Source organism: Pangasianodon hypophthalmus, chromosome 8 (genome assembly GCF_027358585.1).
Source record: "Pangasianodon hypophthalmus isolate fPanHyp1 chromosome 8, fPanHyp1.pri, whole genome shotgun sequence".
Lineage (NCBI taxonomy): Eukaryota > Metazoa > Chordata > Actinopteri > Siluriformes > Pangasiidae > Pangasianodon > Pangasianodon hypophthalmus.
In genome coordinates, this window is record NC_069717.1 from 10717072 (window position 1) to 10738959 (window position 21888).

At 39.6% G+C, this 21888-nt stretch overlaps 1 protein-coding gene across 3 annotated transcripts in view; it reads right to left on the minus strand.

The window, feature by feature from the left end:
* The window catches only part of agbl4 (AGBL carboxypeptidase 4), a 294079-nt gene that overhangs the window by 82898 nt on the left and 189293 nt on the right, over positions 1 to 21888 (minus strand). For all 3 annotated transcript variants that reach the window (XM_026914463.3, XM_026914698.3, XM_026914614.3), the window contains one exon: positions 7241 to 7280. In XM_026914463.3, coding sequence (XP_026770264.2) covers positions 7241 to 7280 — 40 coding nt within the window. The remainder of the gene's footprint in view (positions 1 to 7240; positions 7281 to 21888) is intronic.

The following is a 21888-nucleotide window of genomic DNA, read 5'->3' on the forward strand; positions in this document are numbered from 1 at the left end:
ATATATACATGCATATATTTTATTCATCCACTTTATTAGGAACACCTGTACACCTGCTCATTCATGCAATTATCTATTCAGCCAATCAAGTGGCAGCAGCACAGTGCATAAAATCATGCAGATACAGGGCAAGAGCTTCAGTTAATGTTCACATCAAACATCAGAATGGGGAAAAAGCATGATCTCTGTGACTTTGATCGTGGCACAGTTGTTGGTAGCAGAAGGGCTGGTTTGAGTATTTCATAAACTGCTGATGTCCTGAGAATTTCACATACAACAGTCTCTAGAGTTTATACAGAATGGTGTGAAAAACAAAAAACACTGAGTGAGCGACAGTTCTGTGTTTGGAAACGCCTTGTCAATAAGAGAAGTCAGAGGAAAATGGCCAGATTGGTTTAAGCTGCCAGGAAGGATGTAGTAACTTGAATTGAACTTGTCTTTACAACCATGGGGAGCAGAAAAGCATCTCATCAAGCACAAAACATCGAACATTGAGGTGGATGGGCTACAACAGCAGAAGACCACATCAGGTTCCACTACTGTCAGCCAAGAACAGGAATCTGAGGCTATCATATGGTAGTTTACACTGGGCACAGACTTTTAGAAGCTTCTGACTGGCCAATTGTCATTATTAGGAGTTAATTGAGAGTGCACATGTGACTGTATTTAGAGACAGTGACTTTTTGGACTTGATACAGCAGGAAAATCCAAGCAACTCGGTCAAAAGATCTCAGAAAAAAAATTGTGGACCTCCAAAACACCTTAGAAGCAATTTCCAAAGAATGGAAGCTACCACGATCATTTATGCAAACAAATGTATGCAAATATAAAAATCTTGGGACCACACAGACACTGCATCGTTCAGGAAGGAGGCACAAATTAACTCCCACGCATGAATAAACTTTGGTCCAAAAGTTTCACCTGAACCCCAAGACAACAACAAAGGAGCTGGAGGCATCAGGTACCAAAGTATGTACATTCATTAAGAAAGACCTACATTGCCATGGCCTGAAAGGCTGTCACTCAAGGAAGAAGCCCCTACTCTATGACCGGCACAAAACAGCCAGTCTGTCACAAGGATGAAGACCTAGTCCTTTGGAGGACTGGTCAGATGAATCAAAAATTGAACTGTTTGGCCATATTGAGCCATCAGCTCTATGTTATGGAGGAAGAGGGCAAGGCTTTTACTCCAAAGAAAACTATCCCAACTGTGAAGCATGGTAGTGGTAGCATCACGTTGTGTGGGGTGTTATTTCTGAAAAAGGGACTGGCCCACAAACCTGACTGATTTACATAGTTCCAGTCAGGTAGAATAAGCAAAAATTCTTGCAAATTATTGTAAGAAGTTCATGGAAGACTACCCCAAGAGTTTGATTCAAATTAAGCAATTAAAAGGTAATGCCACCAAATACTAGCAAAGTGTATTTAAACTGTGACCCACTGAAATCTGATATAGTTATATTATTTTGAAATAAAGTAGATGCCCTAATCGGCTTAACACATGAAATGTATGGCAACATAAAATGTGTGGAATTGTAAAAAAAAAAAAAAAATAAGTTTGATTGTCTTCAGCCTAGGTGTATGTAAACTGTACATACTTAATATAGCCAAAAGTACATGGACACCTGACCATCACACCCCTATGTGTTTTCTGAAAATCCCATTCCAGATTTAGTGCTGTGTTGTCATAAACTCCACTCTTCTGAGGCGGCTTTCCACTATAAAGCAATGTAGCTGTGGGGATTTGTGCTCATTCAACCACATGAGGCTTAGTGATATCTGATGTCTGGCACTGATGTCAGGTGATAAGCCTGGGGTGCAGTTTGCATTCCAGTTCATCCCAAAGGTGTTCAGTGGGGTTGAGGTCAGGTCTCTGTGCAGGTCATCTGAGTTCTTCCACTCCAACCTTGGCAAACCTTGTCTTCACAAAACTTGCTTTGTGCATAGGGGCACTGTTATGCTGGAACAGGTTTGGGCCTCTTAGTTCCAACTTTGTGGCAATGGTTTGGGGAAGACCCACATATAAGTGTTATGGTCAGGTGTCCACAAACTTTTGTGTACTTTCATTTAAATTAAAGTATTGTGCAAGTAGTAAGTAGTAAGTATGAGGTAATTTTAGTCAGGAGCATCACTGCAGGGGGAATAGCGGAACTGGATACACATAAGCCCAAGGTGGAACGGAGACACAGGGGGCCTGGACTGCAAATTTAGCATCTTCAAATTATGGTAAGGAGTTAGAAGAGACTGAGCAGGGCTGAAAAAATTTTTTGGAACACCCATGATTCTAATAAAATATTTTTTGTACTGTTTTTATATTGGTAGTCATTGACCTAGGTGCATGATGTTCTGCTATGGCTAATTGCATTAGTTCCTTAATTTTGATTTGCCATAATATAAAACCTGTCAATATGTTCAACACTGGCACCTAAGAAGCCATCACGCTTCACGAGCTATTCTTGTCTTCCTCACAAATATGCCCTCTACACAGCTTTAGTTCATCCCCGAGCCTAATGAGAGACGACACCATGTTTACATGGAGTGACTAATTTTCTCATCCTGATATAGTAGGTATGCTAATTTGACAGCAGGACAACAAGGCTTATCGCTCTCAGTTAAGGCATGCAAACATCTTCAGGGAAGGAGAGTGTGTGTGTGTGTGTGTGTGTGTGTGTGTGTGTGTGTGGATGGATCTGATCTGAGCTGCCGATCTAAGCAGCTGCGGTGGAGAGCAGCGGCTTGCGAGTGACAGCTCGCTGCTCTTTGTTGAGCCAACACATGCTGTTCTGCCGCAGAGGCAGCGACGAGCTAATGAAGTGACCCTGCAAACAAGACCTGCTGGTAACTAGGTAACCGTATCACCATTTTAACGAAGCCAGCAGCAGCGAGCGGGCGCAGCACTGATAGAATGAACAGTGGAAGGCTGGTGGCTATGAAGTCTCAAACAGAAGAGATGCTCCTTTTTCTCTTTATGTTCTTCTTTCTTTTGCTTTTTATCTCTCCCTACCTCCCGCTCTGTTTCTCTATCTTGCCCTTAGCTCTGCTGCCATCCACTAACTCAATCCACTACAAAGCCCCCTCAGCACCCACCTCCATTACACACACTCAAGCAGGAAATAACAAAAGGCCCCTCAACCTGAAATTACATTTTTTTATGGATTTGTGGTGCACGGCAACAGCAGTGGCCACGGTGACAAAGAAATTGTCACCATTGTCTCAGCTGTCATGCTAGAGAGGCCCTTAAAATGTTGTTTACATTTTCTCACATATTTGCTTCTCCTCCTCTCTCTCACACAGGCGCGGGTTCTTGAAAAGGAAAAGACAAGTTAATAGCAGCAGCACAATGCATTTTCATTTAGCATCTTTAGAGTGTTTGTTGTTTTGTTTTTCACATGGCAAATGGAAAGCTCATGGCTGATTATGTGAAGAAGGCGTGAAATTGTGTTATTTGCGAGGCTGGGGTATAAACTGGAGGCAGCAGTCGTCGAAAAGCTTCAGGGCCTGGAATCCAGACATGTTTTAAATAACACTGTAATGACGCAGATTTTCTCAGGAGCACCCACAAGCCCCACCACACATGCACACACACACACACACACACACTCACACACACACACACACCTCATATCTTAGCCTTCTGCATTAAGGATTGATTTTCTCTTCATTAACACACTCATACTGCTTTCGCCACGCTTCTCCGTGTGCATTTTGCAAAAATCAGCTGGAAAATAGTCCAGTGGCCGGTGGCATAACCAGATGCTTTGTTTCTCTTTCTCAGTCCCCGTCCTTTCACACACATCATTTTCTCTCTGCTGCATTTTTAACACAATTGTTTTCCCTCATAAGCATTATAAAGTCATTAATGATGAAGTCTCTGGATACACACCATGCAAATTGGTGTGGAAAGGCTATAATTTGGGCAATTATAGTATTTCATCACAACTGGTCTTATAGCATTTTATAATTGACATCCCTGTCAGCCCCTATATAATTTTATACTGGTCATCTATATTTCTCTCTCTATTCCCTGTGTTATGGGCAGTGGTGGAAAGCAGCAGGGTGGCACTTCGGCCGTGCTGGTCATAGTAAAGCATAGTACAGACACAGTCAATAGTCAGGGTGTCGAGATACTGTATACTTGCATCGCTCAGCCTCAGGCCAACATTCTGATGGATACATACAAAATGAGAGAGAGAGAGAGAGAGAGAGAGAAGAAAGATTTGCTGAGATTTCATAAACTGAGGCAAAAAGAAAACAAAGGGGATTTTACTTAACCGTGTTTGCAAAGGGCGTTTCGCTTCGAGCTGTGCCAGGCGTGGAAATCATCAGATTAAAAGAAAATAAGGAGGAACTTGGAGAGATCGAATGCATTAACAGCGAGGGGTGTGTGTGTGTTTCCAGAGAAGTCCCACAGAGAAAGAGGCACAGAATTAGAGGAGATATGGAGGTTGTCTATTATCTCTGTTCTGGCCAGCAGGCTCACACATCTCTCCAAGACTCATGAATGTAATTGACCTTTTTTCTGTAATGGTGGTGAGAAAGTGAGGGGAGAAAGGCTAAACACAAACCAAGCAACGTTAATTTTACAGCAACACAGTATTGCTATGGAGTCTGCCGATATGAAAAGGGCATTCAAATCAATAGATTGACAATAGCCTCTGAAAAGATGGCTGAACTCAATTTTCTGGCTGTGACCACCAAAGCCTCAGAACTTCTCAGACCTACACTTTGGCCAAAAACGATTTTTATATCGCCCTTGCTTCAGTCTCATTTTTCTCCTTTTCTTCTTCTTTTCTTTGGCCTGTACGCAGAGCTTCGTTCGGGCCCAGCTTTGTGGATGAACAATGTGCAGGTCTAATCATTATTTAGCTGCGCTGTGTGCTAGAAAGGTCAGCAGTTTGAAATGTCAGGCTTCAATAGAGCTAGATGCACATCGTGCCGCTCAAGTGTCCAATTAAATGGGGGCTGGCAGGGGCTGGGGGGTGAAGTGCACTTCACATGGAGGAGCTAATGAGGGGCCAGGGTATTGGAGCCCCCTCTATGGCGTGAGCAGGGAAGAAGGCAAGGCAGGGGAGATGCGAAAATAAAGCAATGCGAGCAGTGTGAGAACCCCAAAGACCTTCAAAAGCAAGCAAGGGAATATCACTTCATCTTCACACACTTTTACATACAATTTACTATCTGAGCAGATGTGCATGAACACACACACACTCACAGACACACTCTATAATATGCAGGCAGAAGGTCAGTGTGTCCTGTGTGTCACTGCTTTATCTGCCTGAGTCATCTCAGAGCACCAGCTGTTTTACAAACTGCAAGAAAAAAGCTTCCCACACACTCAGTATAGAAAAAACAGGGTCAAAGATCATCACACCCTTTCTCTGCATCCTAATAAACACTTATAATGGAAGTCTAAGGGCAGATGCTGGGGAAGTTAATAAATGTTTAGATGAAATATGCATTTTTGAAAAATACTTTCATGACTTCTTTAATCACTGGTATTTAACCTCTAAATCTGTGTAATTTGTCCTATTGGGAATGTGACTACAGAGGAACCTTTGTGGTCATGTCATGAATGCTGTGAGGATTCATACTGCTTGCTTTAACTCTCAGTTCTCCATGTGTTAGTGTTTGTTTTGACATGTGACTTTGTTTTGGTTCTGTGTCCGCCCCATCTTGTTATTGGTTGACTACCCCATTGTGTTCACCTGTTCTTTGTTCAGCCTGTGAGTAGTTTGCAATTTAATCCCTGTTTTTTTAACAGTTTCATACGGTGAAGCCTTGCTGATTGTTTTCATGCACTAATGAACCTTATTTTCTTATTTCCTGTTTTATTCTGGTTTTCCGATATCTGCCTGTTATCTTTTTTTCTGTGGTAGGATGCTCCTTCTGTGATGTGTACCTACATGAGTATTGACACAGTTATGGATTATAATGATGAATCTTGGATTTCCCAAAACTAATACCATGCTGATTTTACACACTTACACACAGCAGGTTACAGGTTATGACTAGCCAACATAGTTAACATAGCCCAAAGAAAATACAGAAGTGCCTCAGTTACTTCTGTTTGTGTGCATACAGTAAAATGTTAGTAACATTTTTGTTACAAGTAACTTTCTTTTACTATGTTGTTCCAGTATTAGAAAGCTGGAAAAAGAACAGAATTCTTATGTGCAAGACCAACAGATCTCAGATACTCAGATATACTATTAGGGTAATTAGTTGTAGTTTTGAATTTACCTCATGTAATCATGTATTTTAAATGTTTATTGACAACTGCCCCTAGAGTTTCAACAGACTTTTTGTTCTTTTCTCAGTACAGGAAGTGTTATTGTCTGTGGCTATATATATATATATATATATATATATATATATATATATATATATATATATATATATATATATATATATATATATGAAGGATCTCTGAGATGTCTGAGAACCCCTGGTCTGTGGTTTTTATGTTTTAAACGCATTTGAAAAATGCTGGAGCATTTAACTCATGATCTGGGACCGGTTTAGTTTCACTTTAATAGTTGATTGTAGTTCAGCTATTTGGCAGGAGTAGTGCTAGTATAGTCATTCAGTCCTGACATGATGGAGTACTTTGCAGGTACAAACAGCTCTTTAAAGTTTCAGAGTTACACTGATTACCTAAAAAAAAAAGCACAATGCAAAATGCAAAGAAAAGTAAGAACAAACAAACCAACAACAAAAAAAAAAACAGAAAGGTAAAATTAGGGAAAAAAATCGTACTTCTAAAAACGCTAAGCTCTAAAGTGGCTTTGCTTTTACAGGTGAAGGTCAGTAGTACAGTCTAAGCAGTTTGGGGGAACAGATGCCATGTGAAGCTGTGGAAATTAGCCCACTCAGCATGCCTTCCATAAATGTTATTTTAATCAAAGTGCATTAGAGTAGCCAGATATTTTAGACATATGGGCACTGAATTCTTCCAGACTTCCCCATCTGTCTCTCTGTGTGCTCGGACTACGCTGACTGCCATCTCCCAGATGCTTCTGCAATAGTCTGAGTTCCCCCTCACCACAGTGGAGATCATGCTTCGATCCACTGATGTTAAATGTTGTGGTTCTGTTTGACTAGGGGAAGATTCTTAAATTACTTGTTATTTTACTTACAAACTCACTAGTCCTTGAGTAATTCAAAAAGTATGGGGTTACTAAGAAAATAAATAGATAGGAAAACACAGACACACACATACACAGGGACACCATGTGCTCACCTGGGTTAGTGATGGTGAGGAGGTCCAACTTTCGCTGTTGCTAAAACAGAAGAAGAAGAAGAAGAAGAAGAAGTTAATGAAAAAGACCTTATTTGGTGTAATATTTGGTGGCTTGAAATAAAGATCATAAGCCTTATTTATGTGGCATTTTTTTAAATTCTGGAGCCTGAATACCTGCTGGTGATATGTTCTGGTGATTTTTTTTTCTGCCCACACCAACAAATTTCCACTGCTAAATACCTGCTTATACTCTTATGATACTTTTAGTCCTACTGTGTTAGACAATTTTTGTTGAGTTGAGTATTTGAGTTGTTGCTTTTTGCACTGGACAACATTTTCACCACTGTTGCCATATTGAGTCATCTTTGTATTCATACTGAGATTATTTTAAATTACTTAATGATGGAATTTCAAAAATGTAGAAAGTATACGCCATATCATATTGTTTCACTACTCTTTTTTTACCAGAAGCATGCTAGAGGTAAGGGGAAAATACGATTCATTTCAAAGTACAATACCACAAGCTGATTAAATTGACTATCATGTTGACAGCTAGCAGTATAAAACCTAACTTTTTGTTCATATATGACGACATATTATACAATTTGTAGGGTCTTTGAACGAAAATTCTTAATCTGTTTGTGACACACACATCTGTATTAGTAGAAAACCTACCAGTAACTCATGTTAATAGCCAGCTGGTGCTCAAACTCTTACCACCAAGAAGACATGCAAATAATTTGTTCCTTTTTCAAATAGCAGGGCAGGATTTATTACATCTAAATCTGATTTTCAGACAAACTGCAAATAACAAAAAAGACCAATTGTGATTTGAGGTGCAGTTGCATTCGCTGACATGTCTACGCTTGTTTTAGTGGTTCTAAATGTATCCAGTGTATCCACTTAGATGGTTCTAAATGTATCCAACCCACAAAAAGTTGTGTATTGCGTAAGTGAGGATTTCCCCTGATCTGCATTCATGCTGGTTTTTATCCATGTGGTTTTTGTTGCATATTTCTATCATTAAAAACATTGCACAACCAGGAATGGAGAACCAAACCCCATGTAATCTGAGCTGACTCAGAAATCACTGACTCAGAAAACGTAAATATGGCCTGAATGATTGGAAAGTCAGATTTCAAATCTTTGCTGCATAAATCACACATCCAGACAAATAAATCAAGTTTGAGTTGTCTATTTGTATATTTATTTAAAACGTTCCTACTGGCCGGGAGTCATCTCCTTGTGTCTGTTTTACCTTCTCCTTCATCAATAGAACTGTGTGTATCTGCTACAGATGGAGTAAAGGAAGGTGTATGAGGTTACCCACTTTAACACTTCACACTTTCTTTGGACTGACAGTACTGGGTAGCGGGCAAGACGAGGTGCTACCTCACTCCCTCTCTCCTCTTATGCTTGCTCTCTCTCACCCCCTATATTCCTCTCTCTCAACCCCTCTATCTCCCTCTCTCTTTCTAGATCTGCGATCAAGCTGGAGGCTCTTCTGAGTGACACTAATCAACACCTTTCTTTCTCTTCTCTTCACACTCTCACTCTCTGTATGTCTCACTCTGTATGTCAGCCATGTGCTTGGGTGGAGACCGAAGTTTGTGTGTTTGTATGTGCGTGTATGTGTGTGAGAGGATAAGCATTAACTTATGAAATTCACTAGTGGTGCTAATAATAGATGATAAATTCATGACATTATATATTTTCACAAATTAGCTATTTAACGGCTGTTCGAAAATCACCCATTTGACCACAGATTTTCCAGCTAAAATGACATGTATTGCCACCTTTTTCACAAATCAGATGTATGCCGGCAAAAAAAAAAAATTATGGTGAGAAATGTCTGTACATCAGTGTCTGCTTGTGCTAGAATGAGCTGGAGACAATGTTGGCTCTTCGCATTAACTACCATCTATTTGCAACCAAAGCAATGGCACCGTTCTATTTGGCTAATCAACACTTTCAGCCTGTAGCAGCATTTTGAGTAGTCTATCATTGACTGGAGAATGAATATCGCTTTGCCTTCTGTTATTGTTTGAGTCCCAAACCGCATACCCCTGCACTAAATAGTACACTCTTACCATAAACGCTATAATATTTTACCACACTATTTAGTATGCTACTATGTGATTTGAACCACAGTCTTTAAATCGCCAGCTGTCAGTGAAAACAAATAACATACAGCTGCTGCAAACGTTAATATTAATACGGACAACTGAAAATGGATGCTAGTGTATAGTACCACTAATATACTCCAACATGTATCATCCTTACCACAGTGCCAAAGGCAATGAAAAGTATGCAAAGAAGAAGAAAAAGAAGACGTGTGCCAAAGACTAAGTGCCAAAGTGCAGCAATTAGCGTAGTTGTTTAAATGGGCCTTAATACAGGAGTTATTTTCTATTTGAAATACTGTGGGTGCTCAAGCTCTAGAGTACCCATGGAGCTGACCCCTATGTGTGTGGGAGAAAAAAGACCGATCCCTCCAAGTTATGTATTCGCAGGGTGCAGTGTGTTCAAGTAGTCTCCTGGTGAGAGTGTGTGACAAGAGTTCAAGCAATTCACAAAAGTCATACTTCAGATCAATAAGTGTCCAATCAAAGGCCAACGCGCACCCTCATTGACATGCTGTGCCTCAGTGAGTGCACACACACACACACACACACACTCAAATTCTGACATCACTACGGGTCCTTCTCCATGAGTGGCTCCACTCAGAGATAGGAGAGAGGTGACTGTATACTGATACACGCACAAACACACACACACACACACACACTCCACTGTGATTAGTCTATTACATTTGAACTTTTTAAAAGATATCCTCCATAAACCTGTTAAATATCCCCCAAATATTAATATATAATACACTTTTGGCACAAATCACACAAAAGTGCTACTTGTACTTAGAATCATGAAAAAGTGTCATTATTGTGGCTCCCCCTGCTGGATATGCTGAATTCTGCACCTCATACAGGATTAGTCAAACCCTCCATGCATGACCAACAGAGCTCCACTTTTTAAACTTAATCTCTAAGACACTCTTACTCAGACTCATTGATATCCCAGAACAAAAGTTTGGTAGCATTTCAGCTGAAAGTAGAGCTTCAGTAGCAACTATGCTGAAAGATCATTCTGGGTTCAACATGTCAAAGCATCCATGTATAACCATTACACAGCATTAGATAGAGGGAAAGACTACCTATAAATCCATTTGTTGATCCGGTTTATACTATAAAGTCATTATGCTGTTAAGAGATGGAGTAGCAAAAAAATATATATTCAAAAAACATTTCACTCTCTCTTTTTTCTATTTCTTTCTCCAACAATCAGTTGTTTTAGGGTCCAACAATAGCAAACACCATAGGTGAGAGCTAATTTGAGTTAATCATCGACTGTGTAGATTCTAGCCATGAACACTGAGTTTAAAATGGGGCCGTCGGCCAATTAGTATCGTTAGTACGTCATTATCTGCCATTATAGCGTTTCCAGATACGTGACTCAAATGATGTCTCCAGGAAGTAAGTACTCATGAAGCGTCCAGTACAATTACTTCTAGTGCCACTGAGCAAATGACACTGAAATGAACAGGAAGCAAAAGCTTCAAGTTCCTTCAGCTCTTATAAGACCTCCTTGAGCTAGATCTGAAATCAGCTCTGTCCATCATAGCAGTTAGAGTCAAAAATCTCTACAATCCTACCATGCTTAGATCCACTGATGTTAAAACAGTGAGGACAGAGATACAGTCAGAAAAGGTCTGCCCTGAGCCAGTCAGTGCTTCCTGCAGGGTCTCTGCCTTAAACACTCAGATCAGGCCATGGAGAAATCAAGCTGGCCTGAGGGCTTTTTTATTGTTAGAGCTGCTGGTGTGTGCTTATCCTATGATCATCACTTAAATGTGACTGGGAAAACAACCAAAAACCCTGACACACTTATTCCTGACAGAGGGATGTTATGACATTCAAATAATAAGGGATATAAATTTTGATACTGTTTCATATATCTGCTTAAGGCATTACTACCGAATAGTGATGACTGTTACTGCTTGGGTCTAGGTGCCTCTAATAAGGAAAACAAGGTTTAATAAAATCTGTTATAAGACACCTCCTGAGTATGGCGGATAATTTATGGAGCAACACTATAAATATTCAGCGCAAATCAGTTCAGTCAATTTTTTTTTTAACAGAAAGTCAGCCTTCTTTTTTTCTCTACACCACAACGAATGGCCACGGCACAAAATAAAAATAAGAGGTGAGAGAAAAACGAGAGCGGAGCAGTTTTCATTAACACTCAATGAGGCATTGCAGCTTTCGCTAAATGCTGATTCTCTTCCTGTGATAATGGTTAATTAGAGCATTGTGCTCCTCTCTCTCACCCGAACTGTCACTCTGAAGCCTGCCCGAATGGGATGCTTAGTGTTTCCCAAGAACACACACACACACACACACACACACACACACACACACAGAGAGACATTATGAGGACAATTCTGGGCATGAAAATAGGATTGTATTAATCTTTATCAAACGAAGCTCTGTGCCAGGGAATTCCCTATATACAGACAGAGAGAGAGAGAGAGAGAGAGAGAGAGAAAGAGAGAGAGTTAGCAGCCATGAGTGTCCCAGGATGCCCTAGTGTCTAAGGGCTTCCCCTTATTCCTGGTGCCATATGCTGGCACATATTCACTCCAGTCCACACACACAAGCACAGTCCAGGGGAATACATTTTCCATTTCTTCTCAATCAGTGATTATCTGACAATATAATGACACAATCACTGAGCTACCTGATTCATGCATAATCCCTGATATTCCTCAGTTTTCTTTCCAACTTTTTTGCTTTGCCTTCGCTGGCCTACATTCAGACCAGACTCCAAATAGGCCAGACGTCCCAAACTTTCTCCATAAAATGCCATTAATCTTATCAGACTGATGCGCACCTTTCCAATAGCAGCTTAATCTGGGCTGGCTGCAGCCCGGCACGACTGTAATTAAGATGGCTGGTCTGCAGATAGAGGAGGGAGAGAAAAAAAACTCTCACCAGCAAAACCCTTCATTTACTAAACCTCACTCCTTATGAACGAATTAAATATTCATGCACAGTCTACCCAAAGCCCATTTGCAATATTTCCTCCTGAATTTACTTTTCATATTTGCTGATGATTATCCTGCATGTGGGCACATGAGAAAGGAGGGGGGTTATTTAAAAATCCACCCAACAATTTGGAGTCTCATTTCACATTCATGTAAGGTCAATATTAAAAGATTAACCTGAGTCGTTTCACCTTAGCTATCTATTTAAAAAAATACCTATGGTAGCAGGTAGCGGACTAAATGATTTGATTGGAATATTGCTAGGAAGGGTACATTAGCAAATGGAGGGCGTCATGAGGGGGAAAGCGTCTACACAAAGCAAGCAATCTTTGACCCTAGATTATGGTGCAGGCACAGAAAATTGTCACAAATTACTGGCGACCATGGACACACCCTCTTTCCACACACGCACATGCCAACCGTGTAGTCATGAGGTAAGGGAAATTAGTTGTGAGCTACTTAGGTTGTTTGCGTCTGTCCCAGCAGTGACGCACAGACTCAGTGTCTTTGTCGACATCCTCCCAGGACTCTTCTGTCTGATGGCAACAATCCCCCAGAGAGTGTGTGTGTGTGTGTGAGAGAGAGAGAGAAAGAGAGAGAGAGAGGGAAGGTGAATCAACAATCTTAGTCACCTCATTTTAAGAAGGAAACACCCCTGTGAGTGTGAGTCAACACCCCCCCACCACACACACCTCCTTCCCCACCTCTTCTCCACCGCCTTCCTAATTTCCAGCTTGGCCCTCCCCTGAGTTGCGATGTTCCCCTGTGATGTGAGAGTGGTCTGAGGGATGAGCTCACTCTGAGATCATGCTCTCATGGGCTTCTCATCTTACATGTCCCTTGCTAACAGCTTACTGAGCACTCACTCAAACACACTAAAGCTCAAGGACCACACACTCATCCTGGCTTTATTCCCAAATTTGAAAATCAGTGCTGGAACAAAAAATGATAACTAGCCATTATTAAAATACACCTGAACTCAAAACATAATTTTAAAATGGATTCCTGTTCAGTGCTGTTTTTATAAAACAATATATTGCTATTCCACATATTTCACATTTTTCTATTTAAAACAGAGATGTTCTCAGCTGACCCTGAACTAGCTAGCTATTGTTAATGGTATATTTTGACAGGTTTGTCTACCGTTACAGCTATGGTGCATTCTTTTTTTGTTAAAAAAAAAAAAAAAAAAAAAAAACATGATTACTGAGTCAGGTGACAAAAATATTCTGCAATATAATGTTCCTGAGCTGCTTTAAATCACCCTGACAATCCTGTAATAGTAAGTGACAAACCACAGCACTGAGTCATGTGTGCTGAGTCAGAACTGGAGGGAAATTTGTATAGATATTTTATACGCCAGCTAGGATACGTCTAATGTCATCATGCTGCAAGTTTAGGCACAAAAGAAGTCCAACTACATGGTGATAGGCAAGAGCCAAGAACCAATAAGGAGAAAGAGAGAGAGTATGAGTGTGAGTGTGTAAAGAAATTTAACAGAATTAAGATAGAGAGAGAAAAATGAATTCCAGAGTTGTGCATATTTAGCTTTTTTGTTGCTGAACACTTTTGTTCTCTAATTTGCCGGAAAGCTAGTGAATGATATGATTTATCCTCGCAGAATGTGAATTGCTACCCAGCTGTGAAGTTTTTTAGCTAGAGAACTCATGATAGTAACAAATGTGACTAGTGTATTTGTGCCTAACATGTCTGACAGGCTGGAAAACAGAATACACATATTGCATTAGAAAATACATGAAGAACACAGATTAGCTAATAAAATGTACACATCAGAAGCAACTAGATGTGAAATTCCACTTGTATTTATCTGTGACAAATTCAGGCTTGTTGTTCCTAACAGGAAGTGTGCTATTTGGAGTGGTAGGAAAACATGGGTGTTTTCAAAAAAAAAAAAAAAATAAAAAAAAAAATAAAAAAAAATATATATATATATATATATATATATATATATATAAATTTTTTACTGAGGGTAAAGGAGTGATCTAAAGGCACTTTATGTCATTTCTTTGGTATGAAACAGTAAAAGATTTAATATTCTATACAGACCTAGATTGTTTTTAAAAATATGAATTACATGTTAGGTGTACTTTAACATTTTTGGGGGAAAGGAGTGAGATGACAGTTTCCAGACATGTAAAAATGTGGGCACACAAACCATCATAGAATTCAAATTTCTCTCTCTAGTCCTTTAGGATGAGTCAAATGAAGTGTGCAAGGATCAAGTGAAGAACACTCTGGGCAATAAATATGCTGCAAATAGATACTTTCTCAAATCTGACTCACAGTAAGCATAAGGCAAATTTTTTCTCGACCAGCATTTAAAAAAGGAGCTGCCTGGCCATCTCTGTTGCGTGACCACAGAGCCATGGTTTAAAAATAAAGCCCAACAAAATAAAAGATTCATTCCGTGTGAGAGCAGTGGCTCCAGTCAGACCCCAGGCACCTTCCAGACCACCTGCACGGGGCTGCAGCTCAGGACCAGCTTGGCCGCCTTAGAGCAGAGAAACTAATAACCCCACAGCCGACACTGCATCTCCTCTATTCAGCACTTAAAAGCCATGATTGAATTTCATCTTGATTTCATTAAATATTCATAAAGGCCAATTAGAAGGGCAGTGCTGGCTGGCAGTGAGGACCCCTCTCCATCACTCTGTCACACACACTCCATCAGATGCTACTGGGTGGGGCAGTGTCTAACAGACCAGCAGATCCAGCCTGGAGAAAGTCTCCAGATAAATCTCTCTCCTTCTCTTTGTCTGTATTGCCTTCTCTTTCTCTCCACTTCATCCACTTTAACTCTCTCACACACTCACACAGAGAAGAGATGCTGTAGACTGATATGATATGATACACTCACACTGAGACATCGTTAAATAAAACTGGAAGGCAAGGACGAGCTTTATGCTATAGATAGAGATGCAGAGAGAACATTAGGCTCTAATAGGCACTGAGCAGAGCCATGCCACACACACACACACACACACACACACCATCCATCCAGAACATGCCACTTGCTGACTGATGGACTTTCAAACTGAGTTATGAGAGACAGTGAGCCAGACTAGAGGTGGAAGATTATAGGATGAGGGAGGATGAGCAAAATGGACGATGGAGAGGTAGAGGGTAGATTTCATAAACAAAACAGCTTGTGGTCAAGCAAAAAATCAGTGCTGGTGCTCCAGGTAGAGCCATAAAAAGGTTTTATTTGAAAGCAGTCATGTGTTTGTTATGAATATATGAGTTGGTATATGAAAGTAGGTGTGTGTTAACCTTTTTCCACCAACATAGAGCCGGTACTGGACCGAATCTTTTTAAGAAGCAGCCCATGGTTCTAAGAGTTTAATAGCCGAACCATCACATGTCAAAGTTTTCTAATGCATAGCTTTGTGAACATTTTAAATGCACAGCATTGTCATAGACAACACTGTCATAGCCAACAATCACATGCAATAGGTTTATGTTACCTGCTCCAATGTCTATCCAGTCTAACTCGTATTTAGTTTGTTGCAGTTGGTTGTTACTTCCTCAGATCCCTGATGTCTGGTTGTAAAATTAAATTATCATCAACCCCACCCCTTTCATTTTTAAAGATACTGTGAAACAGAAATCATAACGTAATTTTCTTAGTAAACACAATATATATCCAAGTGAACCAATCTCAGTGTTTTTACTCAGTTTTAGCTGGAAATGGGGTGAACCATGACACGATATTATTGGCTAATATTCTTAGAAAACATTTGAAGTCATTGCATTTGTCTTTTAAGTCAGTGATACTAATGTACTGTGCACAATATGGGCAGGGGAATAACTACCAATAAAATAAGGTCAGTTTCAGGTTGCCTTTAGTGGCAGTCATGCAAATAACTTGAGTTGTCATGGCAACAAGATAAGGTCATCCCCCAAGCTTCTGATGTGACTGTTTCTTGGTTCCAGACCATCAGCATTTTGTTACTGGAAACAAAATGACTTTGCTAACCAAACTAACAGCAGGTAAGTGCAGAACGGTTCCATGTTAGGTGCTGGTACTGGCATGATCACGGGCACACTGCAGTAAAAAAAAGCACGCTGTTTGCTAAAGGGGATGGACACAGAGTGTGAATGTGCAGAGTAAAGATTGTTATTTTAGTTATTTTAGATTTCTCTCTATATAGATCGGCTCACTGGGGAGGCACATTACAGACAAACAGCACAGTTCATAGGCAGTGCAGTCATGGAGCCTGTCATAACAGCAACCTGAAGGCCCCCTTCCTCGTTGACCCAAAACAAAAATCAATACCACGCTGCTGACTTCACAAAATCAATCAATCATTTTACAGCCCGGATAGCTTACCAAATGGCCCACTCGCAATCTGCTCTCCGAAGGGACCTGTCACTGATGGAGTCCTGAAGGAGTGACCTGATATTTATGTGATGCAAAGATCAATGACCTCCTGCTTGTTCCTAGCTAAGCGGAGCTACACTGCTGAGTCATGGTGCACAACAGCAGTGCACTCTGGGACAACTGCACATCTCCAAGCATTACCTCGAATTGGCCTTATGCACTGCTTTAAGGCCAAAGCTGAATGTTTAGCTTTTAGATAAAAGTTAAAGCACCTGGATGGTGTATTGGTTGCTATGAAACCAGCTGCTGGAAGTCGTGTTGCACCAACAGGAAGGTATGTGAATGAAAGAATGATTACTCAAAGTGCTCTGGAGTTCATATCTCTGATTAACTAAAGAAAGTGATAGGACTAAATTGGTTGAGCCTGCCAGGATAATCTGTTGAAGTACGCAGACATATTATTTCCTGCTTTCATCGGCTAAAAAGCAATTTAAAGGAAATACAGCAAAGCAATTGGTACACCATCTATTGTGTAGGTCAGACAGTCTGAGTTAACATTTACTGGCTTGGCTTCATTTTTAGAAGAAGTGTGTGCTCAGGAGCAGAGCTAAGTAATTTATTGCTATATGAACATACAGTATATGATGGAATTGTTTGCACTGACTTCTCAGACACACACACACATACACACAATGCATTACTCAGGACAACACTATGTAATAGAGAACACAATAGTGGCTGTGAGTGCATCTGTGCCTGTGTGTGTGTGTGTCTGTGTGTGTGGCATGGCTCTGCTCAGAGCGTAGTCTAGCTCAGATCTCAGAGGTGACCTAGGGGAGGACTAAAGGACGAGAAGCCATTTCCTAATCAGATCAAATAAAACATGTCTCTAATCAGATGGCAAAGGAGGGCAGGAGCAGAAGAGTATACACACACACACACACACACACACACACACTGCCATCTAAAGCATCTACACTGAGAATGCCAAAAACTTTTATTAGAACGAAGATGAACAAAGTTTTATGGAAGAAGGGTAAACCATGATAAAGAACAAAACACTAACTGTATTGAGACAACAAAGGTGGAAAGTAAGCGTAAGATGAAAATAAAATGTTAAAATTCCTCATGTAATAAAACATGACAGGTTGTGCTCTAATAGAAAAATAATCAGCAACAGGATGGTGTGATGCAGCCCAAACTGAAGTTGCTTTTTAAAAAAATTAATGAATGACATGCTAAAAATTACATTTTTAATCATTAATAATTAAAAAAAAAATTATTAATGAACAATGTACTTTTTATTCATTTATAGTTACATTTAATGTTGTGGAACATTTCTGTTATCAATTACGTTACAGCAGCTATAAACACCCATGCCCTTACAGAAAACCCATGCCCTTACAGAAAACATCACCATGTCAACAATCATGCTATATTAGTTTTCTTTGTTAAATAACAACATGTTTTTTAATCCATTTATTATCATGCTTGTGGAGTGTCAGCCATAAAAGTCCCTGTGAATAAGCTGTTAGTAGAGAAATGATAACATATATGAATGAGTGTATTAATATAAAGCTGTGATTTGTCTTACAGCCTGCACTACTCTCAGTGCTGCTATTATAGTAAATGAATCAACACCTTCTGACCAATCAGATTTGAGAATTCAGTGACACTGAGGCCTAATTATCTTTAGCTATGGTTACTTGTTGTGTAATAAGCTGTTTTTAATCAGATTGATGGCTTAATCAGAATAATAATAATATGTGTCTTGGTGCCAACAAAGTATAGAGTAAATGAAATTTCCATATGATTCAATCTGTTTAACGATTTGTTGAACAGAAGAGTAATCACCATGGTAACCTTTGAATATGGCTACCTTCACAATCACTTTGCATTACACTCTCTGCATGTGCATTTTTGTCACAATGCATGCTGGGGGCAAAAAAATTGTCTTGGTTTACATTAATTAATTAATTAGTATGATGGGAATGGAATAACACTATCAAAAATGATGGTTTAGCAAGTGAAAATATCTTGAATGCAGACAAATGCATCTAGTATTTCCTATTATATGAGCAACAGTAAACCAATATATAAGATTATGAAGCATATTTCTAGCTATTTTTAATTATTTCAATTTCATTTACATTTTCTTATTCTATTGGCAGATAATTCTGCTTCTTTCTAGAAATCAATACTTAAAATTAGTAAAATGATCTGCCAACCAAGCAAGACTTTAGAATGTGGCTTAAAGTGAGTACAAATGGCTAAGAATAAGTTTAATAATCTTATTATTGGTTTATTGTAAATTTATAATAGGAAATACTAGATGAGTTTGACTATATTCAAGATATTTTCACTTGCTGTCATTTTTTTTGCAGTGAAACATTTCAATGTAGAGTTAAACAGGTCAGTGTCAGGTTGCCTTTAATGGTAGTCATGTAAATAACTTACCGGTGCTTGCAGAAAAATAAGAAGCCATTTAAAGGTGGGCAAAAGTCTTTGCATTTTGTCTTTTAAGTCACTGATACTAATGGATTGTGCACAATATGACCACGGGCATGAACTAATAAGGTAAAACAGGTCCCCTTTAATGGCATTGATGTACATAACTCTAGAGATTGTCATGGCAACCGTATAATAAAGCTTCCAATGTGAGAGTTTCTTGGTTCCTGGCCAGAAGGGAATTTGTGCTGGAACCAAACTGATTTTGCTGATTCTTTTGCAGTGGAGAAGTGCAGATCGGTTCCATGTTAGACACAGGTGCTGGCACCAGTCAGGCAATGAGACTGAACCCTTGACTCACATGTTGAACTGTGGGTATCTACTTGTTTCAGTCTGACAGGAAGCACAAGCTTTCTGTATTTATAGGAATTTGACACTAAATGCTGTTCCTCAAATACACATACATTTGGTTTGTATTACATGTAACATGCGTGCAAAGAGAGATTTTTTTTTGCTGACTTTAGGGTACACATAACCAGTTCACTGAGAATGAACAATCTGAGTGAATTAATCTTTGCATCTAAACATAGCCACTGTAATAAATATGTCCCACAAACAGCAGATAACGATAGCACTGTGACAAACAGGAAAGGAATACTTAATCAGGGCTTTTGCCCTTTTTTGCTATTTCTTATCCCAAACTAAGTACTCCTCTGTGTACTTGCTGTGCTCCACTTTCTCTGCACCTTCACCATATGCACAATCCTCTTTCCGAATTACACACTCTCGTAAATTCCGCAGTCATTTAGATTGCTGCAGCACAAAGTCGCCAAGGCCGCAGAGATGAGGTTAGCGCAGGACAGAATGTGCATGTGCTGATATGGACAGAGCAGTTTATCAAGTAGTCCTGCATTTGGGACTGACACTTGCCACTTTCGAAAAACAACACACTAGCCCATCAGCTCTGCCATGGTGGCTAACCGGATGGAAATTGCGCATGATTAGAGACAAAGTGGGAGGGAGAAATTGAAGGTGTGTGTGTGTGTGTGTGTGTGTGTAAGAAAAAGAGAGAAGGAAAGCAGGCTAAATCTTTTGTTTTGACTATGCTAGGTCAGGGCTGTCTGAGTGAAACAGTGAGAAAGAAGGACTGGAGGAACAGAGGCTCTGCAGCGGAGCTAAATTTGGAGTACAGTGATTACTACAAAGTGGCCTGATCTCTAAGAAGAGGGCACACACACACCCAGTGAACCGCTGAGAGAGACATGGGGAGGCATAAAAGGGCATGTTCTCTGCTGCTGTGGGGCCGTGCCAACAAAATGCCTTATGAGCTAGAACTTCTGCAATCAAATCCGTCCTTAAAGACAATCAGGGCACTACGTACATTTTATTAGCTGGACGCAAATAAAATGTGATGAAGAAAGTAAAACTGTGAACAGGAAGGACAGGGAGGTGTGTTATGACAAATGACAAGTGTGTGTATACTACAGAAGCACTATTGCTCGTGCTCCTCACTAGTGCTACTGGTTTCCCTGCTCTCTCTCTCTCTCTCTCTCTCTCTCTCTCTCTCTCTCTGCATGGCATTTTAAAGCTGTGGTAAGCAGAATGCATTGTAGGATGTCATTATCCCTGAGAACACTGACTGAATGTGGAAACGCTTTGGATTTATGCTGACAGGATTTGTCTGAGTTATCAGTCTTTGCCATGGCAGCATAAAAAACTCATGAATGTGAAGGAAGTGGTTAGACGGGTGAAACACTAATGACACTGAAAGGACAAGACCACAATAGTCTCTGGTGAGAGAGCGTATATATTCAAGCAAGAGAAATGTTGCCTGGTCCCATCCTGCCATCCTATATGCTGAAGACATGTCACTCATGCCGTTTGAATTTTTTTTAAATGATGGAAAATAGGCTGACCAATCTCATGCTTAATACGCCGTATGAATGATAATCCCGCTGTGTGTCTCTGCCACTAATCTCGGCATTTCAAAAGTCACAAAGGGAGAGAAAATGAAAAGTTTAGATGTTGAAGTTTGTATCTTCTGCTCTGGGAGATAAGACAGAAAATGACAGGCTATATGTTCTATGTAAACGTAATGCGCTGAAACTGATAAGAACATGTGACAGAGCAACAGATGCTGCTGGGCTGATACGTTAATACCTGCATGTCACACGCACACACACACAAACACACACATTCCGTCACAGAAACAGTGATAATCTGTTGTTATTTATTTATATATTTATTTATATTTATTAAATAACCTCATATATATTTTGAATTTATACTCATATATTATTATGATTATTTATATTTGAAAAATATTTAAATAATTAGCACACAAACTACAGTAAATGATTTATGATTTCCCATAAACAAGACAAAATACAGTGAGTTATTATTGCCTATAATAGCATTCAGATGAACGATATGTGCAGGAAAGTTAAAAGAACAATGATTTTTGGGGAAAATAAAATTAAAGACAATGAGATTAATAAAGGCTAAAGTTTGAAAGATCTAGACAAGCACTTCCCTCATGTGCACTTCATAATTGTTCTATTTCTAAAGTTCTCTTCACAACAATTTCATTTGTGTCTGTGATATGTTTTTTTTTTTAATAATAGTGCAATCCACACCAATATGCATAAATTCATAAATGCAAGTGAATTTTAATGGTAACAATACAGCATGAGAGGGAATATTATTTAGAGAAAGAGAACTAAATACAAAGAGATAAAAGATGGAGAGAGAGACAGA